A 14,293-nucleotide genomic window follows, 5' to 3' on the forward strand; every position below is an offset into this window, starting at 1 on the left:
ATTGGGTCGCAGATTCAAACGTGATTAAAATAGATTTTTGTTATTAAGACGTGAGAAAGAAAGAGGCAGAGAGGGGAAAACAACTACTAAACTAAGTAAATAGTTCAACCATGTAAACAAGTCAGGGAAGACACGGTGTATTTACATTGGTGTGACTGCTTAAATAAACAGCTGATGCACATTACATACTATAGGTGCTTTTGAAAAGCAGTCAACATCTGAGCCTCACTAAACAACATAGGAGGAAGTCAACTTCTATTATTAAGCTGTATGCCTCAATGTGTGGAAGAGTCTGGGGAATCTCTCATACGTGAAGCAACACAAACGCTGCTATTCATAAGCTGAGACTTTTTGCAGTAACAGGCGTGTTATACCTCCAAACAGCTGACGCTTCAGCTCCCTGGGTAGGACAGCTGCCTCCTTCTTCCTTGTACACGCATGTAGACGTTCAACTACAATTAAAATCTTAGCCCAGTATTGGCCAGTCACTATCGGATACCTCGCAATCCAATAAAATATCGATACATAAAAGGGACAATTCAAATCGATGAGATGAAGAGATTAATGGCACTGCTCCTCTTTAAACTGCTTCTGGCTTCTCTTGTTTAACGTCTCTTGCGTCTGTAGCTGAGTAGAGGTGTAAAAAAATGGCGGCAGCAGGTGAAGACTTTGAGGTTGAATAATTGAGATGACGATTATTGGAAACGATTACTCATCGACTTTGGAACAACAAACATTCATTTAACTTTTTTCTTTAACAAAAAAAAAGGGGTTTTCACAGTGTATTTTCTTGAACTAAAAACATCATTCAACTGATAAACTTGTAAAATAATAAATAAATAAATAATAAAATAAATTATATAATATATAAATGAACATTAAAATAAAGTCATGGGCAACTCGGTGATTGAATTTTAGGTGATTAAACGAATCGGGCTTGTTCCTTTGTGGTGCAGACACCACTGTGTAACAAATCTTGCACAGAATTTGTTGCTGCTCCTCGTCAGAGTCTTTGAAACCAATGTGTTTCCAGTCAACGGACTTGCTTTTACCTTTCTTGTTGACCATGGCTCTCTCTCTGTCATCTTGGCTTGGACTGAACTACAAGCTACAGCCTGGCGAGTGAGTGTGGGCGGGGGCAAGGTCATTTCCCCGCTTTGTTGTGCGTTTAAAACATCCTTACAGGGATGAACTTGAAAGCCTTATGGACTGCACTGAAGGGAAGTGTGTGAAATCCTCTTCCTGACTGTCCTTGGTGTCTCGAGCACTCGATGCAGCTCGAGACACCAAATAATTTGACTTCAATCTTATGTCTTTATAAAAATGTGAAAAATCGTGAGTAAACCGCATCAGGAACCGAGTATCGTGATTCATATCGAATCGTGAGTTTAGTGTAGCGCTACATCCCTACTACCGGGCAGATATCTGACATGCGTATCGGTGCATCCCTTGCAAAGACAATTAGTCGACCTACCTTCACTTAATGACAGAAAATACATTGGCGGATATTTGTATAATTCTTTAAATATAAGTATAATTTTGGGGAAAAACACCAACCGCTTGAGGCAGTTACAAATTGAGTTCAATATAAATAGACAGATAAGTGAGAATTTACAAAACCCTTTTACCACATTTAAATGTCCATATCTGTCTTATATAATTTGTACTGTAATGACACCACACTGCATAAAAGCAGTTGCAGAAATAGGGCAGACGCTTACAATCATCTAATTAGTAATGAACGCTGATTATTTTCTTGGGTACTAAATGTGACAAAAGTTTCATAAATGTTCATCACAGTGCTCTAAAACTCCAGATGGCATCTTCAAGTGTCTTCTTTTCCTCCACAAAGGGCCCAAACATCTCCATGTCTAAATATAGACATGTCCAACTCGGCATGAAATCAGTTGGATGAATTTGAAATTTCATCCTCTAAAGGAAGTAACTGTAAAGCCTGCCCCTGGTGATGGAGCCCGTTCAGTCTGCAAAGCCTGAGGAGCCTCCGAAACAATCACAGTTTTCATATAACCTGTCAAATAAATGTCAAACATGTTTTAAATGCTGCAAACCCTCTAGTAAAAACTGTAAAAGTATCCACTGAGATGCATGTTTTTTCAAGGAAACTGGGACCGGTCGGGATAACATGAACTTGCCAGGTCTTATTTGTTTAATCAGGTTCTCTTCCCTCCAGAATTCCCCTCCCTTATTTTAATGGGGATGGCCTCCTCCTACTCCCTCTCCCTCTCCCGATCCCTCTAGACCATCCAAGGACAGTCAGGAAGAGGATTTCACACACTTGCCTTCAGCGGAGTCCATGAGGCTTTCAAGTTCATCCCTGTAAGGATCTTTTAAACGCACAACAAAGCGGCTCTTACTTCGACTCTTCAGGGCTGATTTGTTCTTGATTTTCTGCGAAGGTGATAAAAAAAAATGTTCTCATGTTGTAAAGTAAACTGTAGAAATGATTCAAAGCTGGTAAAAGATGACTCAGTCCTCGTTTTGCAGATATTAAGCATGATTAAAACTCCACTGACTGAGCTGTTTTGTCTTGACTTTATGTGAAAACTACCAAAGGGTTTTATGGAGCTGCTGACCCTCTTTCACAAGCTTCTGCTGGCCCTTGTTCACACAGAAAGCTGCCAATGAAGTCCCATAAATACATAATATAAGAGATGAGAGAATCAGTTTTATTCATGATTAAAAGATAATCACCGAGCATAATAACAAAACTGAGATACTTTGGGATTCTCTTGGTCAAAACAAGACATTTATTAAGACACATTCGACTTTAAGGGTCATTTTTCACTATTTTTTGACATTTAATAGACAACACAGGCATTATGCAGTCAGTTTATCCACCTACCATATTTAGCATCAGACGTCATTATGAAGCTACCGTTTCTGTTTTTATAGTGTAACATAATCACTGTGTCACTAACAGGTCGCACTGAAGGATCCAAGGCCTGTACTACAAAACGATATCTTTTTGTTATCTTGCTTCACCAGACCAAACAAAAGCAACTGCACTGAGAGTTCACACTAAACCGGTTATAAACTTGTTAAAGACCCCCTCCAGTGAGAATCAAGTGTTTAACCTTGTAAACATCTCATGTGCTACAAGACATATCAGGGACAACATAAGAAGTCATCTCCACGGCTGGGCCTGTCTGCTTTTAAACTGCAGTGTACCAAGGACAGGCTGAACAACGCGTTTTCAGATTGGCAGGTTTGAGACGTCACAAACCTCAGGAGCCGATCCCGTTAATGGACATAATGCATATCATTATGTGCAACCTATGGCAGCCACTTCAGCAATGCGCGAGCCAGCTGTAACCGTCATCAGAATTTTTGCTAACTCACTACTGACCAGTGTTGTGACCAAGTCATCTTTGCTCAAGTCCCAAGTAAGTGTCAAGTCATTTGGTCCAAGTCTCAAGCAAGTCTCGAGTCATTCTTTCTTGGGCAAGTCAAGTCAAGACACAGGTTATGTCGAGTCAAGTCAAGTCGAGTCACTTTTTTTCCACCCAAGATCCAGCACTCTTACCTGTAGTATCCGGTCTTAATAAAGAGCAAAGACAAGGTGTTAGTAGCTCGTCTAATAATGATATTATTGGCCAATTTATATAACCTGTTCAAAAAAGTATGGCAATGAATTGTATCTGTGTTATCTTGGCACAGACGCAGCCATGATGTACGAGTGATGAGGCTTCTCTTTGGGGAAAAAACATCAGGTAGCGTGGGGGCATTGATGTTGCGTGTTGCCATAGCGAGGAGTTGGACTGACAGCTAGCCATCCAATCACGACAATCACATGCCGAGCTTTTTGAGTCGACCATTTATGATTCCCAGTTTGCGCTGCGTACATACTTGATAGTTAGACAGAAACTTGACAACATTGAATTTTGTCATTTTATATTTAACAGCTAACATTCAAACTTATGAACACACGCAAGTCATCAGTCATCATGCCTCGAGTCAAGTTTCAAGTCATTTATTTTTTGTCAAGTCACAAGTCATCAAAACAGCGACTTGAGTCGACTTGAGTCCAAGTCACCAAATCTCAAGTCCACATCTCCGCTATTGACTACTAATGCCTTGGGAGGATTTTGACAAGGTAATTAAATGTATTTTGCAGAAAAAACATATCAGACACTATTATTTCAAGCAGAGAATTTTATGTCTTGAAACATGACTGACGGTGTTGGCAGCATATGACCAATCACAAACAAGGACAAATCTACAGGCACCAGAGCAGTTTATCTTACAAATGTAGAGCAAAGCTTGACATATAATCCAGGGTAAAAGCAACACAGGGCGACTTCCAAATGCAAAGAGAAGCTTGCAAAAAAAGACTGAAGTCTGAATGTGCAAACACACTATAATGTCCCTGCTTCATTAAAAAGGCACCATTAGATCTGACCATAATTACATCTGTGTACTCCATTAAATGACTGTGTTGCTTTGATGTGTTCTTGTGGCGTGTATGACAGTTTCAGCCCTATTTTTTCACCCTTAATAAAAAGTATGGGCTTACTATCATATTTTCTGAGTAGAACAACTCCCCGAGTGCTTCGGTCAGTCTCTGTTGTAGGATGAGAACATAAAAAGCATGATGAATATGTCTCGTGTAAAAATTCCTCCAACAAAGCCAAACTGTTATACCCCGAATTACTGGATAAAGAGAATAGGTTGGTGGCTCTTTTATACGGTTTGTGACCTTAAACATAACCTTCTGCAGAGAAGGTTATGTTACCTCCCTAATCCCAAGTCCTGCCTCATAGTTCAGGCCTCAGAGGATCAGAGGATGTTTCCTGCTGTGTAGGAAGTGCTTTGTTTGAAGTGTTGCTGCAGTCCCTTCTGGCCACCAACAGAGGCTGACAAAGGTCATATATTACGCAAACTGACACACATAAAGTAAAGAAAGTGTTATAAAAAGTCCAAAGTTGGTGAGGATTTTCCAGGGTGGAAGTGTAAAGCACACATGAGCTTCAAAAAAGCCAAAGAGGAAGTGATCGTGAATCCAGAGCGAGTCGTTCTGTCCTTCTTTAACTCGGGCCACAACACCTGTGCGTGTCATTTATCTCCGTCTTAAATCAGAGATGAAACTGTTTGGCCTCTCAGGCATCTCTGTCCGGGATTCCACACAGGAACAGGCCGTTCCAAACACCAACTCTCATAACCTCCAACCCCTGACTCAGCTCACACCCTGACTGCGGTTACCTTTTTTATTTAGAAATATTATTGAATTATTTGAATATGATTCCTAAATGTAATAATATTCTCAATTTCATAAACACAAATCTTGATACAACTTTAAAACATAACTGCACTATAAATACACAAAGCATGTCTTTGATATTGTAGTAAATTGAATGTGTTTTAGAAGTCTGACACCAGGCCATTCTTATTAACATACGACTGAGTATTTAACCTCACCACTCGGTGAATAGTGACAGATGAGTGGCTGTAGCAAACTGTCTGACTGGCATTTTAAGTTGTAACAATGTCTGACCACATTCGTAGACTGGATCTCTACTTAAAGGACCAGTGTGTTGGTTTTAGTAGCATCTAGATTTGAGGTTGCCAGTGGCACCTATCTCCCCTTCAAGCGTGTAGGGCAACATACATGGCCCTCTCTGGAGCTAGAGTTTGGTTTGTCTATTCTGGGCTACCATAGCAACGTGACGGTGCAACATGGTAGACTCCATTGAAGACGAACCAATCGCCTTTTTTAAGGTCAATAAACGCTGATGAAACAACTTTATGAAGATTACATTCAGCCCAAAGCGGACATGTGTACATATGTTTGATTTACCTTACTATTTACAAATGTTTTCACAGAATCTCCACTTATTTCTCATTATCTCAAGATAACAATGAGGCACCACCGTATCTTTGTTTGATAAATTCATCCGTTATCATGGTAAAACCAGCTTTGTTGTCTCAAGATAACATGAAAAATAAGTCGAGATCTTGAGAAAACAACTTTAATTTACTCGTAATCACGTAAAAATTGAGTAAACAAAATGTATGGATGTTTGTCCGCTTAGGGCTTCCGTACATACTGGCCCTTTAAAGTCGAGATGAAACGGCATTTCGAGAGTATCTAGCTTCCGTATCGTGACGTATTTCCGAGTGAAACTGGACATGTAGGCGGGACATATCATTAGAGGGATTTGATTTGATCGTTGAGAAGTGGGCGTAGACATACGTTCTCCACAGCGCAGTAGCTAGCAAACTGACCGAGCGTTCTTGGTGCTCTGCGGCTAAATGTTGCAGATTGATTGACAGGTGGATGTCATGATATTATTGGTTGAAATTGGTTGGTCCTAGCTTACGTGAGCACACGTGATATTTTGTTTTACAGGAAGAAAAAATTATCGAATTTTGATATAAGAATACGAACAAATGGATTTTATGTAATTTTTTTTAGCCTATATTGTCAAATAGATGCACAATATTACCGGGGATGTGATCTAAAAGGATTAAAATTACATTTTTTATTTCACTTTAAACATTTTTTGTTGTTAAACTTTGCATTTTTAATGTCAGAGCTCTTGCATTAGTACTTAATTACACTTGAAAGGTTAACTTGTGTGAAATTAAAGCATTTACGATAGAAGATATTTGTGGTCAACAGATATTTAGTCTGAAAAGTCTCATTTTCCTATACAACAAATGTGTCACCAGTTTAATTTACAAGGAATAAATTTACTCTATTGATTTACATTTCTAAGACATCATCTTAAATTGATTTCTTGCCTGAATATTTGTCAATTATTCGCATGCCAAGCTTGGTGCAAAAACCTCCCCCGATCCTCTAACTCTCAGTTTGGGATTTAACACATCCACTGCTAAATTTGTACATCTTATTTACACTGCATAGACGACTAGCTTCAGCGCCTGTCTCACATCTATATTAGGCACAAGGAGTCTGCCACATCGTCTGCAGCAGTCTGAGCGAGCTGTCGAACTTTTACAAGGACAGCAAAACTAAAGTGACATTTCGTTTGGTCACACTTCTGGTTTCACATTTAGAAATAGAGTAAGGGTTAACATGGCAAGACATCACACAAGTCATCAATCAATCACGGTAATTATAGCCATTTTGCGCAACTATGTCTCATAACGCAGTCCTCGTGACTATTATTATGCTGGGTCATCCTCATGTGATGGGAAGAGGAAGTGGGATACCTTCAAGTGACACAACTGCTCAGACAACTTCACATATTCCAAAGGAAATGCTGTGAAATTAAATAATCTGGGATCATCCAGAACCAGCACCGGGACCGCTGCTCGGCCTGCAACAACCCAACACAGCTCGGATTCAGCCAGTGTGTGTGTAGCAGTGTAATGACATTTACCTAATGGAGAAATTAGCTTAAAAAATGCACCACGGGGTTAAAGGTTCAGGGCTGCACAAGATGTACCGACTGTCTTTCCCCCTTTTCTGAACTTGTGTTTTAGGTGGATTGAGAGAAAAAGAGAGAAACTTAAAATCTGATACAAAATGTCAAGAGCCAGAGGGGGAAGAAATAACAGGAATCCACCGACCGCCTGCAATAAGAGCTCTGTCTGCACACAGTGGTGTACTGTCCTCTGTATGTCTCACCCTGACAATGAAGCTACTGCTAAACAACATTACAGACGTTTAGACACAAAATACAGATAATCAGACACCATCCTGTTAATAGATGTATTGTCGTCATCACCGTCGTCATCCTCACACAGGCAAAGTGGTGAGTTTCACAACTTCACTGTTATATCACAGCTTTAAAGTGTTTTATAATGCATCAAAATCACCCAGAAAAGAGATCTGCGTTGTTGCTGCATAACCTCAAATAAACTTGGTGATTGTAAGAGATCAAAATATTCTGTTACTTGTCTACGTTCTGCGTGCATTGGGTAACTCAAAAAAGCAACAATTATCTCTAAAGATTATTACAGGTCACTAAATTAACACTCTCTTTCTTTTCATCATTTTGGTAAAACTTTAATTTGCTTTCCTTCTGTAAGTTAGCTGAGTAGATTGACACCACTCTCATGGCGGTCCACTGAATATGAAGCTACAGCAAGCAGCTAGTTAGCTTAGCTCAGGGGAACAGCTTGTCTGGCAGCTTAAAGCTCACTCCCTGTATAGTCTTTGTTTTAATTTACAAACAATTAAGTGTAAAAAAGACATGTAGTTTTTATAGAAGTGTTGTCGCATGGTTCATTTTGTAACCTTTGTACAGAGCTAAGCTAGCTGTTTCCCCATTTCCAGTCTCTATGTACAGCTAAGCTAACTGTCTCCTGGCTCTAGCTTCATTTTTAACAGACAGACATGTAATGGGCCATCTTTTCCTCAACCCTGAGCAAGAAAGGGTTTTTCCAAAAATATTAAACTTGCTTCAATCAATTCTGTAGTTCCCTGAACAGATTAATAGCAATGTTACTGCCATGACAGCATCTGAATAAGAAACCATACACAAACACACATAGACAGTACACTGACTGGGCAGTTCCCAGAAAAATTATTAAAGTTCACATCTGACCCATAGACATGACTCAACTAGTTTTTTTATTAAGGCCTCAACCTCCCAAAGCTGAAATTAGCTTTGTTATTAGTCACTGCATTTCTGTTTATGTCCTTAAACATATTACTGTAGAAAGATTGCCACTGATTGCTGCAACATTTAAATCCACTTGTTCCTCTGTTACAGATAAAATTGCACTACCGGGTATCAGGAGGTATGTTAGTCAAAGCATTGATCCAATACCCCCCGAAAAAATGGTTTCAGGTCAATCATCATATTATGATAATAAAACCAATACAAACAACGTTAGCCAAAGCTAGCAAAATGTCAGCAATGCTTTTCCACCAAAATTATGTAAATATATTTATTCGCAAAGGTATCAGAGGGCTACTTGGATGTTGGAGCGACTCAAGTCAAGATATCGGATTCAGTATCAGGAAGGAGAAAATAGTATTGGGACATCTCTAATTTTATTATATGAACAAGTTTTGATTTGTCAGAGTTTGGTGCAATTTCTCTAGAAGGTATCTCAAAAGATGTCTATAACTTGATTTAACAGAATGAGTTTTGTTTCCACTAATAGATCTCTAAATAGCTTTTAATTATGTTAACTGTTTCTTTACAGTATTTTTTACAGTGTATTTCAAAAGCCCTCCACTTCAAGATCCATCTGTATTATTTCCACTATAGATGGTTTTAACCAGAACTTCCTAAACTAAACAGCAACATAATATTATGTGACAAGTCAAACTAACAATTGCATAAGGCAGTGTAACATTTTTCCATGCTCACTGCCACGCAGAGATATTTACAGAGAGCTTTTCAGGAGAATCCATATAAAAACAAACCCGCCCATGAGCTCCATGAGTTACATCAACCATCAAGACAAGTGAGGCAGAGCAGCAGCATCTCAAACTGACCTGTCTGCTCCTCTCAGAGCTAATATTTGAAGTTGATGTTGACAAGACAACACCCAAGTGTTGCATAACTTCATGCCAGCAGGATAACCATAAGGAATGGGTGGCAAGTTGAATCCCACTGCAGAGCTCCAGCTTTAGCAACATGAGTAGAGAAACAACACACATGCACGGACACTGGACACACTGGACACGCTGGACACTCAGAAAGTCTGCAGCTTAATTATCACCTTAACACCAAAACCGCTTCAGCGTGGGAAATAACTGTCCTCAGCTGAACAACTGACCTGTTTTTCAAGGGTTGACTCTTCAGTTCGTAGTACGTTTTAGGCTCCTCTTGAAACTCCTCTCCAACCTCGAAGTCGGGAACTATTCCCGATTCGGACTGCATGCTTGCAGGTGTCAACTTTTAGAAACGTTAAAGCACTTTAAAAAACACGCAGGCAGACGATATTTGTGCCGCCGTACTTCGCTCAGTCAGTACCGACAACCGCTGTCAACGCAAGCCGCCTCTGTCCAGGACCCGGAGCTCTGTAGTTCTCCACAGCCGCGAGCACGGTGCTGCTAACGGGCTACAGGCGGCGCCCGAACTGCAGCTCCCAGAATGCACCTCGGCTGTCAGTGTCAGCGTGGTTTTCATTGGCTGCAACATCCCAGAGTATTTTTACACAGCCTTATTTGCTCCTAAGTGAAACTCATGTGTGATAAAGTTTATTCTCCTTTCATAATGATTATTGATTAAAGCGTACAGCTGTCTATCGTTGTCTTGAGTTATAGAATGGCAGCTGAAAAACGGTGGAATAATTAACTTTATGACCTTTTTTATTTTTATTTATTTATTGTATTTTATCATTGTTTTATTTTAAACCTAGATTGTTTTTTATTTTCCCCTTATTATTATTATTTTTTATTTCATTTATTGAATTTTATATATTTTTTAAATTATTTATTTACACCTGACTGTAGCACAATAATAAATATATATTATCAGGTTAAAAAATATTAGAATTAAAGCTCAACCACATCCCTGTGTTAAACAATAATGCAGGCAACATGACTCTGATATAAGCTAGTTCAGTGTGGAAAAGCACAGTTAGTGTTGCATGAGAGGACAAAATCAATAAATGGTCAATTTTTATAATGATCATGCTCAAGGGGTCAAACTGGATAGCGTGGCTTTCAGAGCTACATGCCCAAGTATGAATCACCTACTGATGATGTCGAGATCAATCATAAAAAAGGATTTCCATCAGGATATGATGCATCACTGTTGCATTCACCTTGCATCTGTACTGTCAATTAAAAAAACAATCATAAAATCACACCTGCGCAGCAGCATTAATCATAATTTATTGCTTAAATCTTGCATTTCTTTCAACGTTTTATTCCGTAAATTTTAAAACTCATGCAGGTGTTCCTGTACACTCTGTAGGCCCTCATGTTTCCCTCTGCTACCTGCACAGAAGAGCCTGACTTTACTCTGCAGCTGCTCTTCTCTTCAGCACCCTCACTCTGCTGCTCTCTGCTCACCAAGTTTGGTCTCCTCATTGAACTCCCTCTATGCACCACTTGGGGGCAGTATAAAGCCAGGAAAGTTAATGTTGTTGGCCCAAGGGGGGCACTTTCTATTACAAAATGGAAATTCAAGTTCAATATTTGCATTCGCCTCATCCTGCTGGACTGGTTTAAGTCTGCTTTTTACAAATGCAAATATCATGCAAGTGTACTTCTGCAGAAAAGTACAGAGTGTAAAGAAATCCATAAAAATAGGGTCTATAATGACATCATGATAACTAAGGACATACACATACAGAGTAGGAAACATAACCAGAATTGTTCCAGTGTTTGTGCACTCAGCTACAGTCAGAGCAGGAGATATTATTCAGGACCTGCAGGGTTTTCACATTCAGTCAAAGAGAAACAGATCCAGACAAACAATAGACCAGACAACACACATTATTCTGGGTGGTGTTGTGGCGTGAATGGTGGCACTGATTACCCAAGGCCTCCAGCTGAGTGAGGCCCCCAGAGTTTGCAGACTACAATGCCCTTTGTAATTCCTTAAGTGGGTGAAATGTAAACATAATTCATACTTTGGTTTAAATTGTTCTGCATGATTTGGTTGCAACCTACGAATATATCACGGTTATTTTCAAACTATAAGAGCATTCAAGAGCTGTATGTGTTATTTCCCGAGTGACAGGAGCAACAAAAATCTATTGTGTGAACTTTCACCTCATGAAGTTTCCAACAACCCCCATGTTTACACATCCAGCTCACTCCTATCACAACATTTGCATGAAGGCTGCAGCTCACAGAAGCAGTGCTGGAGACTGACAGCGAATGTCCAAGGACACACTGGCCGTGTGCCACGAGATAAGACATGGACATAATTACAAAGGCCAATACAGCAACGTTTACACAGTGTTGTGCAGATTTAATAAGCCATGACAGCCAGTGCAAACATTACTGGCAAATAACACAGAGCATGAACTGTAGGTAATGTAGGCCAACAATAGCAGAGGAACGCCTCAGCTCAGGTGTGAACAGACAGCCGCTTTATTGTTTTTACTTTGTTGTCTTTTATTTAAAGACGCCTGTCAGCTGATCAGCAGTGACCTGCAGCCGTTTGAAACACAGCACTTCCTGTTTCAGGAGTCAAAACAAGATCCTGAAATGTGAGACAGAGGTGTCCGGGTGTTGATCACATTAGTGAACTTTTACATTGGCTGTTATCTATCGAGGGCTTTGTCTTGATAAGAAAGAAGAAGACCCAGTTTGCCACTTCCCATAACAAATAGTTACTAGTTACAATTCAAACTGTGGTGTTTCTTTTTCTTTGGAAAGTTAGGCACAATATGCATCTTTTCCCTTGACTTATAATACATATTTTAGCTATATATGTAAGCTACAATAAGGATGCATTAATGTGTTTTCGAGGAATTATTAAGCAATAAGCTGCTTGTAAATCTCAGTGAAAAACTCCAATTTATAAAAGTATTTTTGCATGACAGTTCAGATAAAGACATTTCTGATTAATGTTCGGCTCTTTCAATGTCAGTTGCTGTTATGGGTGTGGGTTCATTTGCATAAAGCATCTGCCATGCTGCATTTGACTATGCTTAAATGGAGACTGTCAAGCAATTGCACACACATTAAATAGGCCTATGCATAAAATACACACGTCTTGCAGAGAACTTTCTGTGTATTCATTTTCTTCTATGTTTGCAATAATATTCTGCAGATTCCAAAGAAATAAAAGCAACACACAGCATGACATTTAAATGCATTCTTTCTAACTTTAAGCTAGTACTGTTGAATGTTTGTTGAACATTTATAAATGTGGTAACAGTTTCTTATGTTATTTATAGCAAAAAAAACCTCTTTCTTTTGTATCCCAGTTCCCTGAATGTATAAAAACTAAAGCCTGCCATTGATGGAGGAATTAAATTCCTAATGAGGGTAACGAGGGTAATGAGGGAATCCCACTCTTTTGTTTATGAGCGCATCTCCCTGTAAGGAGGAGACTCACTGGGCAGATGGTTTTGGGGGATCTTAATGAGATACTTATTCATGTCTGATGTCAGAAATCCAAGAGGCAGAGGAGGGGGGTGGGGAAGCCTCGCTCTGCTGACAGGCTGAAGCATTTACTGTAGACTGTGAGGACATACAGCAGAGCTAATAGAGCTCGTTAATGAATCATTTAATGGTATACTGCAGTTTGTAAGTTTATCCTTTGATTGGGCATCTCATTATTAATGTGTGTAACAGGATTTAATGTATTTTTGGGGGACTTTAAAGAGGCTGGTGTGAGTGTGTCTTTGGAAATGTACCAGCCGAGCAAATGTAAAGATAGTAATGAATATTTCAGGGGCACCGCCACTCGTGAGCAGAAATGAATATCACATGTGAAACACACACCAGTGATCTGGTTCAGGTCCAGCAGTATTGTGTCTTTAAAACTGCACAAGTCAAAGGTGTTCATGTGTAAAGAGACATAAACTTGGACTGGTGGCATAATAATATAACCAGAGCCAACAGGGACAAACATTTTATAGAATAAGTTTTTGCAACTAATGAAAATTTTAACTGTCTTCTGTAAGCTCTTTTAAATGTGGCTTTGGATACAGCTGTTATTATGGTGAAAAAAACCCTCAGACTCAGTTATTGAGTCATTTCTTGCAGCTGTTGATGGTAGTCATATATTGTTTGAACTGGTTTTGTCAGTTGTCTCACATGCTAAATACGTCCTCCTTCTTAGCAGCTTGTGTTTTTTCATCACTTAGATCCTGTCTGTAAAAAATCCTTTGTGTAAATACTGTGCATCCAAGCAGGCCTTAAAATACACCCACAAAAAAAAACTGTTAACTGGCTTGTCGGGAATCCACTACCAACTGAAAAGTCGGTCATGATAAATATTTGCACAAAAGGTGCTAAAATACTACATTAAATCCACAGTAATCAAACAAAGCATTTTAAGATACATTACCTCAACCGAACACAGGTGCACTAAAAAACACAGCCATGCATGTTGTCATATAGTCTGTGTTACTTTGTAGATGGTCCCTGGAAATAGATTACACTGTAAAAACTTTTTAAATCACAGCTTTTTTATAGAGAAAATGAGGTAATAACTTTATTCTAAAGTTGAGTTTAAAATCATTGTTTAAAAAAACAACAACATAATCTATACATCTTTTTTGTAAATATACTGCAGCGAAGGCCCATCGAGCCTTGTTTCCCATCATGCTTTGGACTTGACTGAAAGTGTTTGTTAAGTTTGTTGTTCATGTTTTAAACATGCTAGTGTCATTTATTATTTGTGTTGCTGATGTCAGAATTCGTAGGACGTTGTTTTTA

General features: G+C 39.2%; 1 protein-coding gene across 1 annotated transcript in view; it reads right to left on the reverse strand.

The window, feature by feature from the left end:
* Positions 1 to 9,871, reverse strand: part of LOC138589271 (microphthalmia-associated transcription factor-like) — a 31,511-nt gene extending 21,640 nt beyond the window's left edge. Inside the window, exon 1 of the mRNA XM_069659480.1 lies at positions 9,721 to 9,871. Within this exon, the coding sequence (XP_069515581.1) occupies positions 9,721 to 9,824 (104 nt within the window). The 5' untranslated portion in view covers positions 9,825 to 9,871. The remainder of the gene's footprint in view (positions 1 to 9,720) is intronic.
* Positions 9,872 to 14,293: the final 4,422 nt, after the last annotated feature.

Source organism: Semicossyphus pulcher, unplaced genomic scaffold, assembly GCF_022749685.1.
Source record: "Semicossyphus pulcher isolate SPU_LCO1_2020_fin unplaced genomic scaffold, fSemPul1.0.p SCAF_13, whole genome shotgun sequence".
Lineage (NCBI taxonomy): Eukaryota > Metazoa > Chordata > Actinopteri > Labriformes > Labridae > Semicossyphus > Semicossyphus pulcher.